At 43.2% G+C, this 21,717-nt stretch overlaps 1 protein-coding gene across 1 annotated transcript in view; it reads left to right on the forward strand.

Moving 5' to 3' along the window:
- The window catches only part of PIEZO2 (piezo type mechanosensitive ion channel component 2), a 301,579-nt gene that overhangs the window by 85,795 nt on the left and 194,067 nt on the right, over nucleotides 1-21,717 (forward strand). The window contains 1 exon segment of the mRNA XM_021096049.1: nucleotides 17,233-17,358. Coding sequence (XP_020951708.1) covers nucleotides 17,233-17,358 — 126 coding nt within the window.

Below are 21,717 nucleotides of genomic sequence, written 5' to 3' on the forward strand. Positions count from 1 at the left end.
AAGGATCTGGCTTTGTCGTGAGCTATGGTGTAGGTTGCAGATGTGGCTCGGATCCCGCGTTGTTGTGGCTGTGGTGTAGGCCGGCGGCTACAGCTCCGATTCAGTCCCCAGCCTGAGAACCTCCATATGCCATGGGTGCGGCCCTAAAAAGACTAAAGAAAAAAAGAAAAAGAAAAGATTGGATTAGTGAGACCAGCTAATTGGCTAGAAAGAAAGGGCTCACTTGTGAAATATGAAGCATCATCTTGTCTGTCCTGCTTCCTGACTTCTGCTTAGTGGTTGGCAGACAGCTGGCAACCTGTGATTTTAATGTTTTCATAACACTGCTCTGCAACTATTGGGCTGTTTGGACACCAGTTGTCTGCTGTGATCTTGTCCACAACCCCAGGGGCTGTGAGTTGATTTTTCTAGAAAATACAGTAATTCATTTGTGTCAGACAGACAGAGAAACAGCAGGTCTGCAAGTGTGTGAATCAGAAATACCTAATTCTGCATTTTGACTTGAACTAATGATGGGAAATGCCAGTTGGGTTTCCGCTGAGCAGGAGTGTCCCTACAGGAAGCCGCTTGGTGCAGACTGTGGACTCTCCGGCTCCCTGGAGCCTCAGTACCCAGCGGTGATGTTCAGACGCCAATGGGGTCCGTCCGAGAGCGCAGGGTCAAGATTACAAACTATAAAATCGAACAAAATGTAATTAAAAGCCACATCTAATCTTTTAAGAAGTGACCTCTTCCTGTGTTGTCTTTTCTTGCTGAGGGAAGAATTGTGTTTTTTTGTTTGTTTTCTTTTAAACCCGTCCCCAAATCCCAAACGTTGAAAACTGGAAATTGAAATTTTGAATTTGTTTCATAGAAAAGCATTTTTTACAAAGAGAGTACAGTGTTGGTTCAGACGGAGGAGAGACAGACTCGTCCTCAAGCGGAGTTCCTGCGTCCATTTCCTGGCACTTCCTGGGCTCACGTTAGGCACAGTGAGATGCCTCTGCTTTCACAGAATCACTCTCTACTGAGAGCTGGTAAACAAGGCAAGAGTTGAGTAAGTGATTCCATTACTGTTGTAATTAGTGCTGTGGAAGAAGTAAGCAGGATGGTGAGATAGGAAGTGTATCAGGGGAGTTCCTGTTGTGGCTCAGCAGATTACGGATCCGACTAGTATCCATGAGGCCATGGGTTCAATCCCTGGCCTCACTCAGTGGGTTAAGGATCTGGCATTGCTGTGAGCCGTGGTGTAGGTCGAGGACACAGCCAGGACCTGGCACTGTGGCTATGGCGAAGACCAGCAGCTGTAGCTCCAATTTGACCCCTAGCCAGGGAACTTCCATATGCCTCAGATTCAACCCCAGGAAGGAAAAAAATAAAAGAAAAAAAAAAAGAGTGTATCAGGCTGTTTTTGCTTTGTAACAATCGCTACAGCTCAGCAATAGTACAAGATATCAAACCCTGTTCCAGGGGAGCCGGGAATGGGGCTGTTTGAGGCCCTGAGAGAAACTGAAATATTTTTCTTGGTGTGATCCCAGAAGGCCTTCTGAGCAGGGGACATGTGAACTGAAAAGCAAAAGAAAGAGGGGTTGACTCTGACTCCACATGGGAAGTGCAAAGGCCCTCATGGAGTAAGAGGTTTACCTGTTCTGAGGGTGTGAAGAGAAGCCCATGGGAACACTGGGGACGTGTGTGAGACCCAGATGGAGAGGCAGCTGTGGGGGCCATGTAGGCTTGGGAAGGAGTGTTGATTTCATTCTGAGTGCTGTGAGCAGCCTTACAGGGTTTTAAGTCAAAGATTATAGGACAAGAGTTATGTCTTTAAAAGATTGTGGAAAATGGAAAAATCAGGGAGCAAGATGGATAATGGGGATCCTTAGAAGGCTGGTGCTTTCAAGGTCCGGGACAGAGGTGAGAGGTTGGGCTTGCTGAGAGCGGACATGGGGGGATGGATGGATTAATGTATGTTCTCGAGATGAATCTTGTGGATGGATTGTATGTGGACTGTGATGGAGGCAGGAAAATCAAAGATATCTCCTGAGTTTTTGCATTGATCAACTGGATGGATTGTGGTGACATTTACGGAAATGAATAGGGAGGTAAAGCAGTGTTCGGGGGTAGAATTAAGACATTCAGTTTAGACACTTTATGTTTAAGATACCTGCTATGGCTTGAACTGTGTCCCTCAAAAAGGTATGTTGAAATCCTGACACCCAGAACCTCAGCACAGGACCATATTTGGACATCAGGTCGCTGCAAATGTGATTTGTTAGGATGAGGTCATACTGGAGTTGGGTGGACCCTAATCCAGTGTGACTGGTGCCCATAGAAGAAGAGAGAAGAGACATGGAGGTACAGACAGAGACAGAGACAGACAGATATACCCACAGTGGGAGAACACCCACCATGTGATGACTGAGGCAGTGAGCACGGTGATGCAGCTGCAGGGCCAGGGCCCAGAAGAGGCAAGGGAAGGGTCTACCCTGGAGCCTTCATAGAGCACATTCCTGCTGACAACTGGACTGCAGGTTTCTAGCCTCCTGGACTGGGAGGCAGTACCTTTCTGTTTTAAGCCACCCAGTTTGTGGTCTTTTGTTACAGAGGCTGCAGGATGCAGCTGCAGTGCCTGAGTAGGTGCTTTGATGTGAGAGTCTGTCTGAATCGGAGAAAAAGGCTGTCTGAGCATGAAGAACTCTGTCAGGGCCGAGGAGAAGGGAGGAACATTCCAGGTGGAGTGAGGGCAGCCCTGCTTGTGGCATGACAGCACACCTCATTCACTCTTAGGACCTCTCTGCCACACAGCTACCATGAGGACTGAGAGAACACAGGGGTGTGGAGTTTTACATCATGTTTTCATCCCTAGAATGTCTGAATGAGAGATCACCTGATATATGACGTCACATCACACACACTCAGCGGACATACAGGAAAAGCACTGGTACTTCAGCAGTGACGCGTTTGCAATAACATGTGTCAAGGCCATAGTCATTTGCACTTGGTCAGAGTGTTGAAAATCCCATCCACCTGCCAGAAGTGGGGATGTTGGGGGGTGGTCCCTGGAAGAACCCCCTTTTTCACGCTGCACCCTCCTGTGAGAAGACTGGTCCAGTCCTGCCTAAACCCTTCCAGGGAGATAAGGGGCTCAGTGGCTTCTGGGGCCGCCCAGACATCTGATGCTGAGACATTTCACCCTTAGAGAGAAGCACGTCTCCTGGCCACTTCTGCAGTGATGTCCCTGGAACAGTCTCAGAGTTAAATTCCACCCCTGTCACCTGGGGAGCTGCTCCAAGCTGTGGCTGCTGCTGCCACTTCCTGCTGAGCTTTCTCCAGGCCTGATTGTCCGGACCCTCCATCCGAGATGGAGGGTGGCTGTGCCACCTCTGGTGTCCCCGGCCTTCGTGTCAGCTGCCCTGAGCCTCTCCTGACTCCGTGTTTAAACACTTGCAGGTCTGAGTGTCAGTGTCAGTCAGTAGTGAGGGACAAGAAAGTGACAAAGGCTCTGAGCGTGGCCAGACGAGCCTCTCCCAACAATGCCTAGATGAGCAGATAATGTCTGAGTGTGTGGGACAGGACTGGGGCAGGTGCCTCTGTCCCCGGTCCTTGATGCAATTTTACCTTAAAAGTGACTCTTGTTACCACATGTCTGCTTGTATGCACGCCTCTGTCTTTTTCAGGGCTTAGTTCTTAAGCCCCGCCCTCTCTTCACCTGTCTCTTGTCCTTATGAACACCTGGCCGCTGTTTTGGTGAATGAACTGTGTTTCTCTGGAGCAGCTGCTCGTGAGGCTCTCGGCCCCAGTTCCCTGCAGCGGCTGCCGGGTTCATGCTGTCTCCCGACCCTTTAGTGGCTTGGGCTTTTGTTTGTTTATCGCCCTCTGTCCACGTTGTACATCTGGGTCTCTCCCTTGTCCTCACACAGGGATGTTTTTCCTGCATTCCGTCCTCTTTGTCTTACTTTCTCTGCCTCACCGTTGGTCCATCCTGCTGCTGGGATCACCTTCACTGCCCACCTGTCCGTCCCACTCCACGCCCCCAACCATGTTTTTCCTCTGTGGAATTGCCGCTCCCTGCAGAGGAACCAGAGGCTCCCTCCCTTGTCTCTGTCCGAGGTGCTGATGACATTTGCTCCACTGAGGCATCTGCAGAGGTTGCTAGTTCTGTGGTCTTTGTTGGTTTGGGTGAACAAGAGGGATGGGATAGAGGGAAGAAAGACAGGGGCGCTGAGGACGGGAGGGAAGATCAGGGCAGGAAGGAAGACGAAGGATGTCACCACAATTGCCCCATCGGCATGGTTTCTCACTAGCACAGAGCCAATTTTCAGCTACTGAAATGTGATTGAAGCAAAGAAGCATCACAAGGTAATTGGAAAGGTTTCCATTTTCAAAATAATACTTGTAATAGGAAACTGAACCTACATGTACCTGAGATCAGTTCTGATTTAAAGAGTCAGTCTTAAAGGGTTTTGATGTTTCATAGGAATTTGAATCTGCCATGAAGGGCTGTGCAAATAAACTGAAGTGAAGTCCACATACCAGGGCTGTAGGAGTTTTTTCCTGTTCTATAGTTTAGGATACATAGGAATTTTCTCCTTCCCTTTATGGCCAAACATCCTGGTGAATAAGGTGTGAAAATCTTGATTGCTAGAGTATATTCTTTCATGATTTCTTGATGAAAGTCAGGAGGTTTGGAGGTGCCCAAGCTCAAGGGGTGGGCAGGCAGGTCTCTGTCATTAGGATTTAGGGCAGCACCTGGAGCAGGTGATAGGGCCTCTGACCCAGAGGCAGCAGATACTGTGGGTTCCCCTGGGGAATGAGTAAGAGGTCTCCATATTCATGACCCAGTAAACCATCACTTACCCTGTTCCTCTGGCTTTCTTGGTCCACTTGCAACAGTCTTAAAATCACATTCGCTCTCCTATGCCAGAAGAAACTGTGAAACTTGGAGAATTTTGGAACCTGGAGTTTTTGAGTGCCCACCTTCTTAGGAGGAAGACCACATCTGAGGATAAGACGGGATAGTCTTGGTCACCTTTCAGCTGCCAGGAGCCTCTTAGACATTTTCATCTATGTGAAGTTCCCCATCAGCACAGACCACATAGTTCCTGACCAGGGCCCCATCAGACCAGCCACGTGCACTGTCACATGCCTGATGAGTTAGGATTTTACACCATGAGGTGGTCAGCTCTGCAGAAATGGTGAGAGTAGCAGCTGGTCTACGTGGTCTGTTTACAACCACCCAAGTTGCTTAAACATGCAGATGTTTCTGGCATGTGAATGATCTTGAATTAGTGACAGAAGTATAACCAAATAGTAAAATCAAGATCGACTGTTGCCTCATTCCTATTGTTTCTTTCTTGTTTCTTGTTGCTGCTGTAACAAATGACTGCAAATGTAGTGTCTTCAAACAGCATAGATGTACTAGCTTATGGTTCTAGAAGGAGGTCAGAATCTGAAATGGGCTACAATCCAGGGTGGTAGCCCTTCCTGGAGGCTTGTCATTCCCGCTTCTGGGGTTTTCAAGGCTTCCTTGGCCTGTGGTCCCTTACCCCTTCAAAGCAACGATGGCTGGTTGAGTCTTTCTCGTGATGTCTTTTCTCTCCTGCCCCCATCCTTCCCTGGTAACCACCCTTGAGATGACATTAGGCCACCTGGGATGGGAAAAATCAGGATTATCTCCCATATCAAATCCTTCACTTATCACATCTGCAAAGTCCTTTTTGTTACAAGAGGAGACATATTCTCAGATTCTGTGGATTTGAGTATGGACATCTGTGGGAGCCACCATTCTGCCAAGTAACTTTTTAGATGGATAATGAAGAAGTAAAGATTTAATCAGAAGATTTTAGAATGTACGGATAACCTCATGTTTTAAAAGAACGCCTTGGTAACCAGCACCACTGTAAGGTAAAATCAAATACTATGTTTGTTGACAGACTAATGGATAGAAAAGGGTGGCTGCCTACTCTCTGGTTTAAAGATGTTTTTATTTGCATAGTGTCATACAATGAAGAATGTAAAAATAAACCTAAGACACTGCCTGGGCTGTCATCCTGGAGTGTCTGATGAAAATCAGAAATTTACATTTAAAATGCCCGCAGAAGTATTCACATCTGTTTAATTATTAAATAGAAATTAAGCTTAATTACAAGTTGTTAAAATCTAGAACCATGTAATAGGCTTTTCACCATCTGTGGAGGTTGGAGGTGAGATCTACCAAGACCGAGCTGCCGTGTGCTCCTTTCTGGGGGTACAGACGATCCCTGGACTGTTACTTCATAGATCTCTTGTACCAGAAAAAAACCTGCTCATTAGACACTGCAGGCGAATGCTTTAGCTGATGTCTAGATGTCATAATGGAGCACTTAAAGAAGGTAAAGAGGATGCTGAAATGATTTTCTAAAGTTCTATGGAATAATCATTATAGTCTGTATACCCTTGACAAAATTTTACCTTCAGGAATAGAGCTCAGCTTGTTAATGTCTCCCCTAGAATTTCTTTCTTCCCTTTTGCAAAAGAACACGAATAATGAAAACATTGGTAATGGACACATTTTCAGTTATATACATTTTTTTTTTGTGAACAGAGATATATCAAGAATCATGGATTTAATTTTTTTGGAGGGATGCAGGTCAAAGAGCAACTAACTGCCATTTTTGGGGGGATGCTCCCCCTAAAGGCGGTGAAGTGGGCTCTCCAGGCTGTGGATCTTTCTTATGGAGTTATAGCCTGTGAATAATAGAAAAGAAGTGTGATAGTTTCTAAAAGATTTTTAGTGAAAAATCTGGCCTCTGGGCTGCTGTATTTTTTTTTTTTTTACATTAAATCTCTAAAAATCCTAGGTTTGCAATGGGACTCAAAATTTGGTGGGGAGAGAACTTGATTGGTGCTTTAAACATGAGTAGTTTGAAAAGATGCTTCTTAAAAATATAAGGATAACCCACATTTTGGTAAATAACAATAGAAAGAAAGAAATTTCAAAAAAGAAAGAAAGAAAAAGAAATGTGATAGAAAAGAAATGTGAATATCCATTGCAAAGTGTTTAACTCTATTTAAGGTAGAATTCTAATTCTGTTATATATAAATACCAACACGCAATTATCTAGCATATTTAAAATAAACATTGCCCAAATTATGCAGTAACAAGGAATTTAGTAGCTATGAGAAGGAAAGATTTAGATGCATGTAAGTTTAAATATGCTGCAAAAAGAGAAGAATCAATGTGCATTTGTGCTCCGGTTTCCATGACAGAAAGAAGTCAGACTCGGGGGCAGTAGATGCCAATTTCCAGAGAGATTAGTTTGATACTGATATTCATAACCTTAAGCCCATTACAGTCTTCAGTTGTTGGTGATAGAATTGAATGAAGACCCTTTTTAAAGGTATGATTAGAGGAAACAAAAACAAGTGTACACACATCCTTGTCGAGTGGAGGACTGAATAAAGAAAGAAAAGATTTAATCTGAAAATTAAAAGGTCAAAGAGAGACAAAAATGTTTTAAAAGTTCCAAAGTCCTGCCTCCTTGCAGCCTGAGGGAGGTTCCTTGGATGTTCCGACCTGGATGTAAGGGTTTGGAGTCAGGGCCCTGCTTCTGCTTCTCCTCTGCATGTCATGGCATCTCGTCTGCGGTAAAGTACAGGGAATAGATGTTGCCAAACAAATTAGTGCATTTAAAAACGAACCTCACATTTTAGCTGTTGACTTAACGGGAAGATGTGCATACACTTATGTACTGGTCTTTGGGCTTCCTCTTGGGGCCAAGGACTTTGTTGGGTTAAGTATATACAAAAATAGACGTGAGCCCTGTGTCCTGATAGTTCCGTGTTCTGACCACGAAGGGCAGAATGATGGTCCTCATACTTAGATTGTTGTATTATTTTATGACCCACAGATGCCCATGAATATGTTTGTTTCTCTCTCTTTTCTCAGAACCACCTGTTCCAAGTCGGTGAGTTTTTCAGGTAAAACAGATCTGGAGCATAAATGAGGCTTCTTGAGGTCAGGCCTTTGAGTCAGCGCCTCACTCCTCGTGCATATGAGTGAAGTTGCTGCTTTTCTATCCCCAGAAGTGTTGTGGGCTCCTGTGTAGTGTGAGGTCACACTCTGGCTTCCACAGGACCGTGTGCTGCAGTGCCTGCCAGTCCTAGGTTTCTGTAGCATGTTGTCCTGCTCAGGGCACTTTCGGACCATTAACTGTGCTCTTGCAGGGACCCTGGGAGCAGACAGGTGGCATTTTGAGTGGCTTGATTTTACACCCTTGGGAACCAGAGCCTAAGTGATGCTGTCTTGAAGGACCTGTATTTCCCTGTGGTCTGTACCTAAGGCAAGTGCCCTCATGGCATCAGCACAGAGCTGGCTCCAGGCAGGAATCTGGTTCCTGTTTACTGGACTAAAGTTACGCAGAACTTTGACATGTGTCCTCCGTGTAGGGGTCTTTGGATTAAGAGTACCCTGAAGTTCTTCAGTAATCTTTCTTTTCATGAAGCACCCACGTGGTCTCATTTTCCAGGCTGCCATAATGAAGAGTAGGCCGTCTAAACAAGACACTTGTTTCTCATGGTCCTGGAGGCTGGGTGCCCAAGACTGTGCGGTGAGCAGGGCTGGTTCCTCTTGAGGCCTCTCCCCTTGGGGTATAGATGCCATCCTCCCCTGTGTCCTCACAGGGTTGTCTCTGTGCATCTGCATCCAGTCTCCTTTTCCCATAAGGATACAGCCACATTGGCTTAGGACTTTCCATATAACCATACCCACCAAATGAGGAAGAAGATGGGCCTGTGAAGGCAGCTAGGGGCCAATGGGGGCAATGATATTCACTTCCGTATCTAGCATTTCTGTACAGTCTGTTTCTTCCTATAGATCTGAGTTGCTGGTTGTGGATTTTCCTTCCTTGCAGAACTTCTTTTAGCATTCTTTATAGTGCTCATCTGTTAGTTGAAGATCCCATTGGTTTTTGCCCTAAAATGACTTTAATGCTTGCCTTCATTTCTGAAGGATAGCTTCACTAGGTATAGAATTTTTGGTTGGAAAACTGTTTCAGCACAGTGAATATGTCATTCTGACTTCTGGCTTCCATAGTTTTTTGATGATGTCAGTCATAAATCTTGGCATTATCGACTTTTACCTAATGTGTTATTTATCTCTGGATCTTCAAAACTTTTTCTCTTCTCTTAGGCTTTCAGTAGATTGGCTGCAATGTACCCCAGGTTGATTTCTCTTTGCACTTACTATACTTGAGGTTCGTTGAGAATCCAAAATCTCTGTAACAGTGAAAATTGACTGCAAAGGGCACAAATAATTTTCTGGGTCTTGTCCTGGCAATTTCACAGATGCAAATGTTTGTCAAACCACATCGCACTTTGCACTATCTATGCATTTCACTGTATTCAGCCTAGGCAAGTCACTTAAAGCTTTGATGTAAAAAAAAAAAAAAAAAAAAAACTGTAACCTAGATGTATTAATTTTCCTTAACAAATGTGTCTATTAGGACCAAGACTGGAGATTCAATTTACCATTTCATTTCTGATGACACTTAAAATCTCTGCATGTATTTATCTTCCAAATGATATAGGTCCTGGTTAAAATTGAAAAAAAAAACAAAAAAACAGTAGTAATGGAATAAAAAAGAAAGATACTTTGATACCATTTTTAGACCATTAGGTAGGAATCTTTGTACTAAGAATATGCTTGGAAGTCAAATGATATAATAAACTGGAAGGGAAGCATTTTACAATCTCCCTGTGTGTGTGTGAGAGAGAGAGAGAGCGAGAGAGATTGAGAGGAAGGAAGGAAGGAGGGAGGGAGGGAAGGAAGGAAGGAAAAGGCGAATGAGCTTAAAGGTGATGGGAGGAGGTGTCTGTGAGTCTGGCTGCCCTTTTCCATAGCAGATGTAGGGGTGTGGATGCAGGCCATAGGCTAATACTAGGTAAACTTTTGAGCTCAAGGAATTTAGCTGTGCCATGATACTTTGATGCTAGGCAGTAATATCCTGCTCCCCTCAGCCCTTCATCCTGGTGATGGTTGAAGTCATGTCACCCACATGGCTATGTCAACAACTGTAAATTAACATTTGACTTCTTAGGTTCACCTGTGACATTTTTGTCCGTTCATTCAACCCATATTTATTGTGTGATAACTACCTGCTAAGCACTTTTTTAGCTTTGGGAATACTGTGATTGACAGCAAGCCATACGAGATCCTTGTATTCGTGCAGCTTCCATTTATAAGAGAGAATCAGGTGATAAGAAGAGAAATAAATAAGGTGATTACAAGTGGCGAGGTGTGCAAAAGTGTCCTGTGACAAGGAACACCTGACAGGACCCTGACTGTTGAGCTTGGATGACCAGGGATGGTCTAAACATCAGATCTCATACCTGAGCCAAAGGGACAGACAGACAGGTACCATCTAGGAAGAGAAATTGCATTGTCTTTTTGCCAGTTTACTAAGTAAGTGAAAAAAATACCATTGTAGCCATAATGACTAATTAAAAGCTTGGTTTTCAAATATGTGCTGGGCTCTTTCTGAGGAGAGAAGTCAAGGACAGCCCGTGCCCCTCCCTGGAGACCCCTTTGCAGATGACTCACCCCCGGGGGCTTCTGAGCACAGAGAATAAACAGAAGCAGGGCTGGCTGGCAGCTGCCTTACAGCCCTGTAGCCAGAGAGGGAAGCGCAGGACTGGGGAGATAAACACAGCAAGTCATGCAGCAGTTAGTCACGTCACCTGGTGCGTGTTCCCAGTGGGAACAAGAAGATGACAGCACAGAATGTCTCTCCTGCGGAGCCAGCTGGGACGGAAGGACTCCTGGCCAGCTAAACCGGGCACCTCACACCCACCAAAGCAGATGCTCAAAAATCTTGATCAAACATGTGGAAAGTCACTGGTCTACACCTGCACCACTCCCAGGTGTGAGGAGATGCTCTGAATCTCCATCAGTGGGCAGCTGGAGGCAGCGACTCTTCATGGCTGAAACACGGTCAGAGTGGAACCAATCTAGGCTTCCTGGAAAGAAAGGCGAGAGGACAAAGAAGAGGGCTGAGTTACATGGGATAGGACAGGATGCAATTAGCTGGATAGGCGTTGTTTTCAGGGTCAAATTCACTGTTTTCCTAAAGGGATTGCAGGAAGGCTCCATGCAGGAGTCTTGGAAAGCTGGCCACTAGAAGACTGCTCCGTGGGGATCAGCCAGCCTTGGAGAGGCAGCCACAGCAACGAAGGATGCGAGCAGCATCTGCAACCTGCACCACAGCTCATGCCAGTGCTGGACCCACTGAACGAGACCAGGGATCAAACCCAAGTCCTCATGGGTACTAGTCCGATTCATTACCGCTGAGGCACAACGGGAACTCCTCCCTTCTGATTTTTGACAGCTTGCCCAGCCTAGCCAATTTCTATGTGTATTTTTTGTTTATTTTGTGTTTTCTCCCTCCATGCCCCCCAATTCAGCTCCCTAAGGCAGCTGGGATGGACAGCAAACCATACTCTCACATTTTGAATCATCTTAATAATAACCAAGGCTTTTTATTCCCAAGTGGCTGCTCCCTGATACAGCAGAGTTGCTGTGCCATCTGTTTGAGGATGGATGTGGGGGCACCAATAGACTGAGAAATGTGTGAAACCCCAGACCCAGAGATGGAGCGGGTCAGGATCTCCCATCAGGAGCCATAGCTGGTAAATGTCCGAGTCTTTCCCTCATTCTGTCTGCTTTCCTTTGAAGTTTGCAGGATTTCCACCCAGAGGGAAGCAGGAAGCAGTAAGGCGGCCCCCAACACCAACACCAGAGTCCAGGGGAGTCACGGCTGCCAGCCCCTCCCGCTGTGCCATGTGGAGATCCCTGGCACTCAGGGCCTGCGCAGGGCACCCCTCAGAAAGATGGACGGGTGCGCCCACCCCCACCCTTCTCAGGCCTGCGCAGGAAACCATGTGCAGTTAGGGTCAAGGGTGCAGAGGTGTTCTCATGGTTTAAAAAACAGTAAAAGCAACAGAAAACAGTGACTGTTAACCCTCTTCCCTTAGTCTTATAGTTTGTTTACTGAATTAGCCAAAAGCCCCAGTTTGGAGGTTTCACTTTCACATGCAGAGTTTTCCCAATGCTCTAGTAAATACCACATGGGCTCTGGAAGCTCAGGGTATCATTCAGTCCCGAGGGCCATCAGTCCTGCCCTCCGGGAGCTCCAACAGGGCTCGTCATTGCCATCATCGTCATTGTCATCGGCATTGCGGGGAGGCTCTACAGAGGGCTGGGCAGCTTCCTGACTCCTGTGTTTGAGCCTATTGGCTTAAGCCTGCCCTTGACCTCATGCAAAGGCACTGGCCACTCGGGGCCGGGCCTCAGAGCTCACTTGGAAATGCCTTCCTCTGAGTGGGTCTGGTTAATCAATTGATCCTACGAAAGAAAAATCTTCCTGTCCACATTGCATGTTTGTACTGGCCCGTCCCTGCCAAACCCGGCCAGTCAGGACCCTGAGAATGTGCAAGGAAAGCCTTTTCCTTGGGTGCCTGAACCTGCATTGTCCAGTTTGGCCTCTTTTCCACCATTGAGCTTTTCAGACTTGAGCAGGGTTCGTTGTGCTCACACAGGATTCTGTGTGTGTTAGTACATTCCTACCTGAGTAGGGTGCTTTTTCCCTCTCATAAAACGTCACAACAAAACAACTACCTCATGATATTAAGAATTCAGCATGTATTTATGACCCAAGTTCAGATTTTTTGGCCTGATTTCCTTTGGAAATGGTGAAATTAAAGAAGGTGAAAGCGTGTGTGGGGTCTCCTCCAGGGAATCCAGCCGTGTGAACGCAAACGTTGAGCGCCGGTGTTTATGACCTGGTCAGAATGAGTCAACACCTGCTTTGTGTGTTCTCCATAAATGGGAATGACCCTGAGACATCATGGAATGAATGCCTGCTAGGAAATTTCTTAACATCAAAGCTCAGTGCTTTTTGTTTCTCTCTGCTGCTGAACATTTTGCTTCAGCTTCTGCAGGGATCCCCAGACTGCAGCCCAGGGGCCAGATCTGTCTCTCCCACCACAGTTTTTGGATGGCCTGTGAGCTAATTTAAATGACTGGAAAAAAATCAGAATTATTTGATGACACATGAATGTTACCTGACTTCAGGTTTCGATGTCCACAGATAAGGTTTTCCTGGAACGCAGCCATTACGAAATTGGTCGTGTGCTATCTGTGTGCTCTTGCACGACAAGGGCAGAATTATGTCCTTACCTAAAACATTTACCACCATCTGGTCGTGCATTTTTGCATATCTTGTTTTTAACTAACAGTTACTTCCAATTTCCTTCCAATTTTTGCCATCTTTATGATGTGCCTGGCATTTCCTCTGCTCCTTGATAGCATGTGTGATCTTAAGAGTACACTGTGTTCTTATTTTGTGCTAGAAGCTGAAATCCTAGCAAGAGAGCTCTCACATAGTAGTTGTGAAACAGTTGTTTGTTTATGAATAAATTAAAGATTAATAAACAGAAAACCATTCACCAAAACATTTCTTTCCATGTTTATACTGCTCTTCTGGAATTCATAAATCCTTAAGTAAAATTCTCTCCGTCTGCTCTCCGTGTCTCCCAACTACTGTTTTCTTTCTTCTTTGTTAGTTTGTGCTGAGTTCCAGATGAACTCCCCAACTGCCATCCACTTCACTAAATTTATCTTTGCCTCTACTCGGCCTAGAGTTTAATTCATCTGTTGATGGATTTAACTAATTATATGACTATGTTTTAAGTTTCTAAGGCATAGAGTTGTTTTTTTTCCAGTGTCATCTGCTTTACTTCATTTCTGCTTTAAAAAAATAATTTCCTGTTCACATTTCAGGATTTAATTGATCTTTTGGAAGGTCCCAAGTGACTTGAGACATGAACTGGTCATTTATTCTTTCATTGCCTTTGTAGGGTCCCTGGAAAGCCTCTTTCTGTGTCATTCTTTTTAGCAAAAGATGATTTTGAGCAGTGCTGGCATGATGGTGTCAGTGAGATGTCAGATAGAATTGACATAGGTGCATATTTATTCTCCATTTGGATTAGTCTCATGAATTCTTGTAAACCATTCTTGTAAGTCCAATGGTGAGTATCAGCGACTTCATACACTCAACCCTGAAGCTTGACTGCTCAGTCTTTTTTGAAGTCCCAGCATCCTATTTCCAGCTAATAGGTGTGTGTATTTAACCTCATTTTGAGGAGAAAAGAAAACACTCAGTTTTATGTATCAACCTACTTTTCATTTGTTCTATCTGGAACCTAAAACTGTGGGGAATTCGTTAACTGTAAACACTTGCTTTCCAAGGTATTTTTTTCCCTAAATGCTGTATACATTGCCTACATGGTCCTTCTACAAGGCTTTCCTAAGTAAATTGTAAGTAAATAATAAAAGTATCTTGAGGGAAGGCTAGAGAAGACTTCAAAATATATATATAGAATTTTACAAACTCTATCTTTACACAGAATTTGCATTTGATTCATTAGCTTATCTAGAAATGTATAACAATGAAACTTTTTGCTGTTGCATTTTTACCAAAAAGAAGATACTGGAAGGCTCGGCACTCCTCTTGAAGAACTGCTAGGATTGGGGAATGCAATGCTTCTTAAGAGGAAAAACTTCAGAATTAGCTTACAAATATGGGCACAATCAATAAACAATAACCAATGATTAAAACCCAAGTTAAAATGTATTGAAAACTCTACACTTCCTCCTTGTTATTTATTCATTCTGTTAATATTGCATTTCTTCTGCTTAATAATCAGAGAAAAATAGTATATAAATGTGCAGTTTGGTAATACCATGTCATGCTGGCCTTAAACTGTCTATTTTATGAATCTGATTTCTGGGATGATTTTTTTTTTTGGGGAAATCATCTTAAAGTTAGCTTATGTACTTTTGATCCTTTGAAACCTGTGCCCTGTTTTCTTATGTTTCTGATTATGCGTGATTATTTATTAGGTGATGTATCTTTGGATAATTCATATTTCTTGTATGAATAAGAGTGGCGACTCAGAAACGCATGGGCAACATAATCCCCTTATTTGTGTACACACAAAATATTTCCCAAACCAGAAAAATAGAGATCATTTCTAGACATGCCATGAATTAATTGGAGCATGGCTATAATTAGAAATGTGTGTGTGTGTGTGTGTGAGAAAACAAGTATCTTTTCCTCTATTTCTTTCTCTTTTTTTGGTCTTTTTGCCATTTCTTGGACCACTCCCACAGCATATGGAGGTTCCCAGGCTAGGGGTGGAATCGGAGCTGTAGCCGCCAGCCTACAACAGAGCCACAGCAACGCAGGATCTGAGTATCTGAGTCGTGTCTGCAACCTACACCACAGCTCACGGCAATGCCGGATCCTCAACCCACTGAGCAAGGGCAGGGATCGAACCCACAACCTCATGGTTCCTAGTCGGATTCGTTAACCACTGCGCCACAACGGGAACTCCTTTTCCTCTATTTCTGTGGCTCTTGCCATGACTACAGTTCCAAGTTTTCCCTTGGTATCATTTCCCTTCAGCCTGAAGAACATACATTACCATTTCCTTTTATTTATTTATTTACTTATTATCCTTATTTATTTATTTATATTTAGTATTTATTTTAAATGTTATTGAAGTATAGTTTACAAGATGTGATCATTTCTGCTGTGCAGGCAAGTGACCCAGTCATACAAATATACATAGCCATTCTCTCTCAGATTCCTTTCCCACATAGAATATCGCAGAATACTGGGTAGCGTTCCCTGTGCTGTACAGCTGGTCCCTGTCGGCCAATTGATCCATATCCCTCAGTGTGCCTACGCCAATCCCAATCTCCCATCCATCCCTTCCCCACTTGTTCCCTTTTTTGACCATAAGTTTTTCAAAGTCTGTGAATGTATTTCTGTTCTGCAAATAAGTTCATTCGTGTCTTTTTTTTTTTTTTTTTTTTAATTCCACAAAGCATTTCTTTTAGAGCAGGGCTCCTGGTGGTGGGTGCTCTTGGCTTTCCTTCACCTGAGAATATCTTCTTGCCTTCATTGCTGAAGGATATTTTCGCAGGATATGGAATTCTGGGTTCACAGTTCTTTTCTTTTGTAACTTTAAAGATGTGTTCCAACTATTCTGGTCTTCATGGTTTGTGATGAAACAAACAAACAAACACGGTAATGCAAATAGGTGTCCCCCTGTGTGTAGTATGACATTCTCCCCTCGCTGGTTTCAGTTTTTCTTTGCCTTAGGTTTCCAGCAGGTTGGTTATTATGAGTCTGGTTTGGTTTCTTCAAGTTCATCTTTTTTTGGGTTTGCTAATAAGTTTATTAAATGTGTAAAATATGTCTTCAACAAATTTTGGGAATTTTTAGCTAACATCTTAATTTTGTCTGCACCAGCTCTTTCTCCTCCCCTTCAGTAAGTCTGATGTTGGAAATGACCCAAGTGATGGACCTTGATGGACCTTTCATCTTTAGGTCCCTGGAAGCCTGTTAAATTTTTTCAATCTTATGCTCTCTGATAGTCAAAGGGTTTAATTTCTATTAAACTTCTCAAGTGACTAGATCATTTTTTTTGTCATCTTTATTCTACTGTTAAGTCCATCCAGTGAATTTTAAATTTCAGATATTGTATTTTTTCTATTTTAATTTTTTTCTTTCTTTTCTTTCTCTTTCTTTTCTTTTTCTCTTCTTCTTTTTTTTTTTATACTATTTCCTTGCTGACAACTTTGCTCTTTCCATTTCAAGATTGTTTACCTTGACCTAATGAAGTGTGGTTGTAATGGATATATGGGGGGGCATATATTTTTTTTTCTGATAATTTGTCTGAATTCATAAGTAAAATTGGCTTGTATTTTCTAGCCTTACTTAATTTTGAAGTTAAACTTACTCTAAATTGTAAAATGTTTTAGGCAACTGTCCTTTTTCTACTGTCTGGAACTACTTTTATAAGATAGGGATTATCTGTTCCCTCAAAGTTGGCAGAACTCCCTTATAAAACTTTCTGAACCAGAGGCTTCTCAGTGGTTCCATTTTGTGGCAACATGTCCTGTGCTACATAGGAAAGCATCTTTCTTTCACGTTGACTTTTTAATCAATGTTAATTGTATAATTTTGCACAGGGAATGAGATGCTTTTAGTTTTAGACTAATAATAAGGGAGTCGTTGCTAGACTTCATGTACTTTCGAGTCAGTCTGCAGCATAGATTATGCAGAAGTGAGTTCTCTGTGGACTTGTACAGAGGTCAGGATGCTTGTGGTCCGCTTACGTTCGCTCACATCTCTGTCCTTCTCTCCCCAGGACACACAGGACGGCTGCTGAAGTCTCTGTGCTTCATCAGTTTTTCCTTCCTGTTGCTGCACATCATATTCCACATCACGCTGGCGAGCCTGGAGGCACAGCACCACACTGCAGCTAGTTACAACTGTGAGTAGGAAGGCGGCTTTTTTTCACATTACGCACGTGCATGGGGCGGCTGTGTGTCACGATGCTCATAGAGATCAAGGCAATGCTTAGGTTACAAAATTCATGGCAAATGTTGGTCATTTGTCAATCAATACAGTATAAATACATACAAAGAAATGTTGCCATAGACAGTGGGCTAATGTGAACAACTTAATTAATGCATCGTCAGTGTATCTTAGATATTAGACTCCAGTCTGTGTGTCAGACATTATGCTTGTGTATAATTAAAAAAAAAATCAATATTGACTTACAGACCCTGGGACTTCCAGTTTAGTTAGTGAGATGGGACAGATACGACATCTAACATGGTAAATACAAGTTGAATATCATCATCCGACAATGACTTCAATCCTATTCTGAAGCGTAATGTAAGATTTAGTATCTCTTTATGGGAAAAATGTTAATGGCACATACACTTTCCTTTTCAAACTGGGAGTCCTTTGTCGCTCTTCACAGGGAAACGAAGTATCTTATATACATTAAATTTTGAGGTCTGAAAAAGTCAGCACATATATGCTTTATCTGGGTGGTATCATTTTTCCAAAAATTAACCTACCGCTGGGTAAATTCTGCATCCATTTTTGCAGGGTATGTGATTGCCATTTGAAAAAACAAGCCTTTCAAGTAGATGGAGTACAATCCACATGTTTTAAGTTAAACCTAAGGAAACACTGATATATTTGAAATAGACTAAAATAATAGCTTTAAATTGTCAGTTTTTTGCTGAGGAAACCATTTGTGGGTTTGAAATTTCCTGATCTTTCATGAGCACAAGCACAAGTAAAATGAAGTAAACTGACCCTTCCCTGCAAAATAAAAAGAAGATCAAACTTCTTCATGGTTCAAAGGGTATTAACCTAAATGTAGTGGGAGATTCTTTAATAAAATCCATAGTCATAAATTATTCAATCCCTGACTGCATAACTTCTAGAGAACTAACCTTTAGAGAGCTGAAGTTAGTGTTCATTTCAGCCATGTTATTAAGTGCGGAGTTCCTTGGATAATAGTGCCCATCAAAATGACTTTTGATTTAAGGTCTATAATTTAAGATATGGTTATTATTATTTTTAACTGAGATGTGGCTCATATACCAAAAGTTCGCCCATTTAAGGAATACAACTCAGTGGTTTTTAGCTTATGCAACCAGCCCCACTATCTAACTCCATAACCCCTTAACCACCCCAAACAGAAACCCTGTGTGTATGAGCAGCTGCTCCTCATTCCCGCTCCACTCATCCCTAGGCGACCACTAACTTACTTTCTGCCTCTAATGTGTTTGTCTACTTTGGACATTTCATCTTAACATAATTGTGCAATATGTGACCTTTGGGACTGGCTTCTTCCCCTCAGCATAATGTGTTTAGGGTCTACCCACATTGTAGCCTGCGTTGGTACGTCATTCCTTTTCATGGCTGAATAATATTCCACTGTTAAGATGTGGTCTTAATGTTTGGTAAAAGTCACATCATTATTAAAAACCTGATAAAATGCAATGCTTATGTAATGGTACTTTAGTTATATTATTATAATGATAAAGCATTTATTACAGTCGGCCAGATTCAAGTCTTTATGGACTTGGTAGAAATCTTAGCAATGATATTTTGTACTGTTTCTCAATCAAAGATCCTAACCAGGCATTCCCAGGGCCATTAAAAAGGCACTTTTAATCATAAGTGTCTGCATGAAAGTTATTTCATGAATAGTGAGTTCTCTCTCACTGATAGTATTTATCACAGGGTACATTATCAGATTTTTAGAATTTGAGCTTATGAATATATGGCTTGCCTGTTGTACAAATGCTTTTAGGTGCCAAGTGATATTTTAGAAAGTGCTGCCCTGGAGGGTATCGAGATTAAGAACTGAGTGCATCATTTCTCCTATCCCAGAGTCTAGGTATTTCTATTTTTATTCAAAATATTTTCAACAGTTCTGCAAAGGTCAAAATAAAAATGCCATATGAAGCATTAGATTCCATTTTTCTACATTTATAAAGGTATTTACTGTTTATGGGGTCTCTCCTATAAGATATGTACAGAGACAGAAAGACATACAACCAAAACGTATACACACACACACACACACACACATACACACACATACGCACACACACCACACCACACCTATAGATATGCACACACACATACCACACATATGCACACATACACACACATGCACATGCACACACCACACACACCACACTATATACATATGCACACACCACACACATATGCACACATGCACACACCACACACACGCCACACCACACGCACATGCACACATGTGTACACGCATGCACACACACCATACACATAGGCACACACATATATTCTCATGTTATCTCCTCCTTCCCCGGCAAGGATCCAGATCACTTAGATCCTTGGGATGGACCCAGCGTTAGTATCATGAAGAAGTCTTGTTCTCCGTGGTGAAGCATAGAAGCTGGTCAGATCTGGCCCCCTAACAAGCCTCTTTCTGGGCATTCCTTTCAGCCCAGTCTTGTGGAGGCTGAGTCGCTGCCTTTCCTAACCTCAGTGCCAAACAAGTGGGCTTCCAGACACCAGATGTTCCCAGAGATACTTTTCTTCCTGTGCAGCTGCCCTCTCATGCTACCTTCACGGCCATGTATCTGCAAACATAGCATATTGTCCGTCCTTCCTTTTTTGACACCCCCACATGAAAGCTCTATTCTGCTCCACGACGAGCTATGTATGATGGAAGTCATAAAAGCGGACTTTAGTTCTCCTGAGTTAAATTCTAATTTGAGGTTTATTTTTACAAAAGTGAAAGCTCCGGTGTGAAGTTCTGATATTTTTGTTGATGAAGTTACCTTCAGAGAAGGCAGATGCTTGAGAATGAGTTACAAAAGGTATCTGAGCACTGTACCCCCCACTGTAGGTACCTCAAAAGTGTGTAGAGAAGGCATCAATTTATTCTAAAAACCAAGTGATGCCCACAGCAGCCTTGGCGCAGGTTTGCAGACTTTTTGGGTTCAGCTTCATGTGCAGTGTTTAAAAGTAATGCATTCTTGAAAAGGGATAAAAGCGAAGAGCAAACAAACTTCAGAGCTTTGCAAACTACTTTAGTCCAAGATTGACACAGACCAGGTTTTCAGCCTGGAGCATTTTTTAATGATCAAGTTATATAAACTCCTGCAAACACGGTCCACGTGGTAGTGGAAACACTGACTTTTCATTTCGAGCTGACTTCACCTCACTGGAGTTATTGTTCCTTCAGTGTTTGGCGTTTCGATTACACCATCCGAGTTGTAAACACACACTCCACTATTTTGATATCCAACCTTTGAAGTTTAGCCTTTTTTGGCATCTGTTAGATGTAAAGTAGCAAAACTTCAAATCAAAAGACACAAAGTGACTTGGCCCAGCCAGGCCGTGCCTTCTGAATGCTTTCTCTATGTACCAGACTTTGTCACATTAAAATGAAGGAACCCAGACAGGTCCAGGTTCCCAATCCTATTCAACTGGCCTTCAGACACAAAACCACCAAGCGCTCATTTATATGAGTTTAATTTTGTTTTCCTAACGACTCCTCTCCCCATTTACATCTCATATACCCTTCCCCTCGTTATGGCCAAAGCTCCCAGGCTCCCTTAGGGATCCGGGACACATGCTCGGAGGACAACAGTAGCATTTATAAATACCGAGCCATTGAAAGTTCTTTTCCCCCAGAGCCCTGTGAATGGGAACTGGCGGTAGTAAAGGTTGTTGCAAACCAGCCCATTCCGGGTTTGCCTGGCTGGCAGGTCTGTTAAAGATGCCATTGTGCGGAATGGAGACCCACCCGCCTCCCCCACTTCATTTCCAGAACGGGGCTCTCACAGGTAAGTGCGGAAATGCACGGGGCAGGGGGCACCTCTGTAAATTTTCCTCAAACATGTGTTGTGCCGCTTACTAAAATATTTTCATTCCATCAAAACTATACTATTTCATTAAAGGTAAACCCGTTTTCAATTATGTCATTACAGAGCCCATAGACGTAGTTTGTCTGACTAGGTGGCAGACGTGTTGGTGGAATTTCGGGGCCAGTCTGGGTTCCGGGCCCTGCTGAAGCATGCTCGTGTCGTGACTGAAAGAAACTTTTGAGCTCAAAACTATGAAGGGGACATCTGTGCTGATAATAGCTACTATGTAGGGCCCCTGCTGTCTGTAGGACACCAGGGGTCATCATATTCCTTTTCCAGCGAATGACTCCTTTTTTCTTGTTACAGACTGGTTCCAGTCTTGTTTAGCTAGGGCGCTGCATACACACACCATTCTGTAATTAAGTCTTTAGGATGGGTCAGGTTGTGCAGGTTCGGCCTGA

This window comes from Sus scrofa, chromosome 6 (assembly GCF_000003025.6).
Source record: "Sus scrofa isolate TJ Tabasco breed Duroc chromosome 6, Sscrofa11.1, whole genome shotgun sequence".
Classification (NCBI taxonomy): Eukaryota; Metazoa; Chordata; class Mammalia; order Artiodactyla; family Suidae; genus Sus; species Sus scrofa.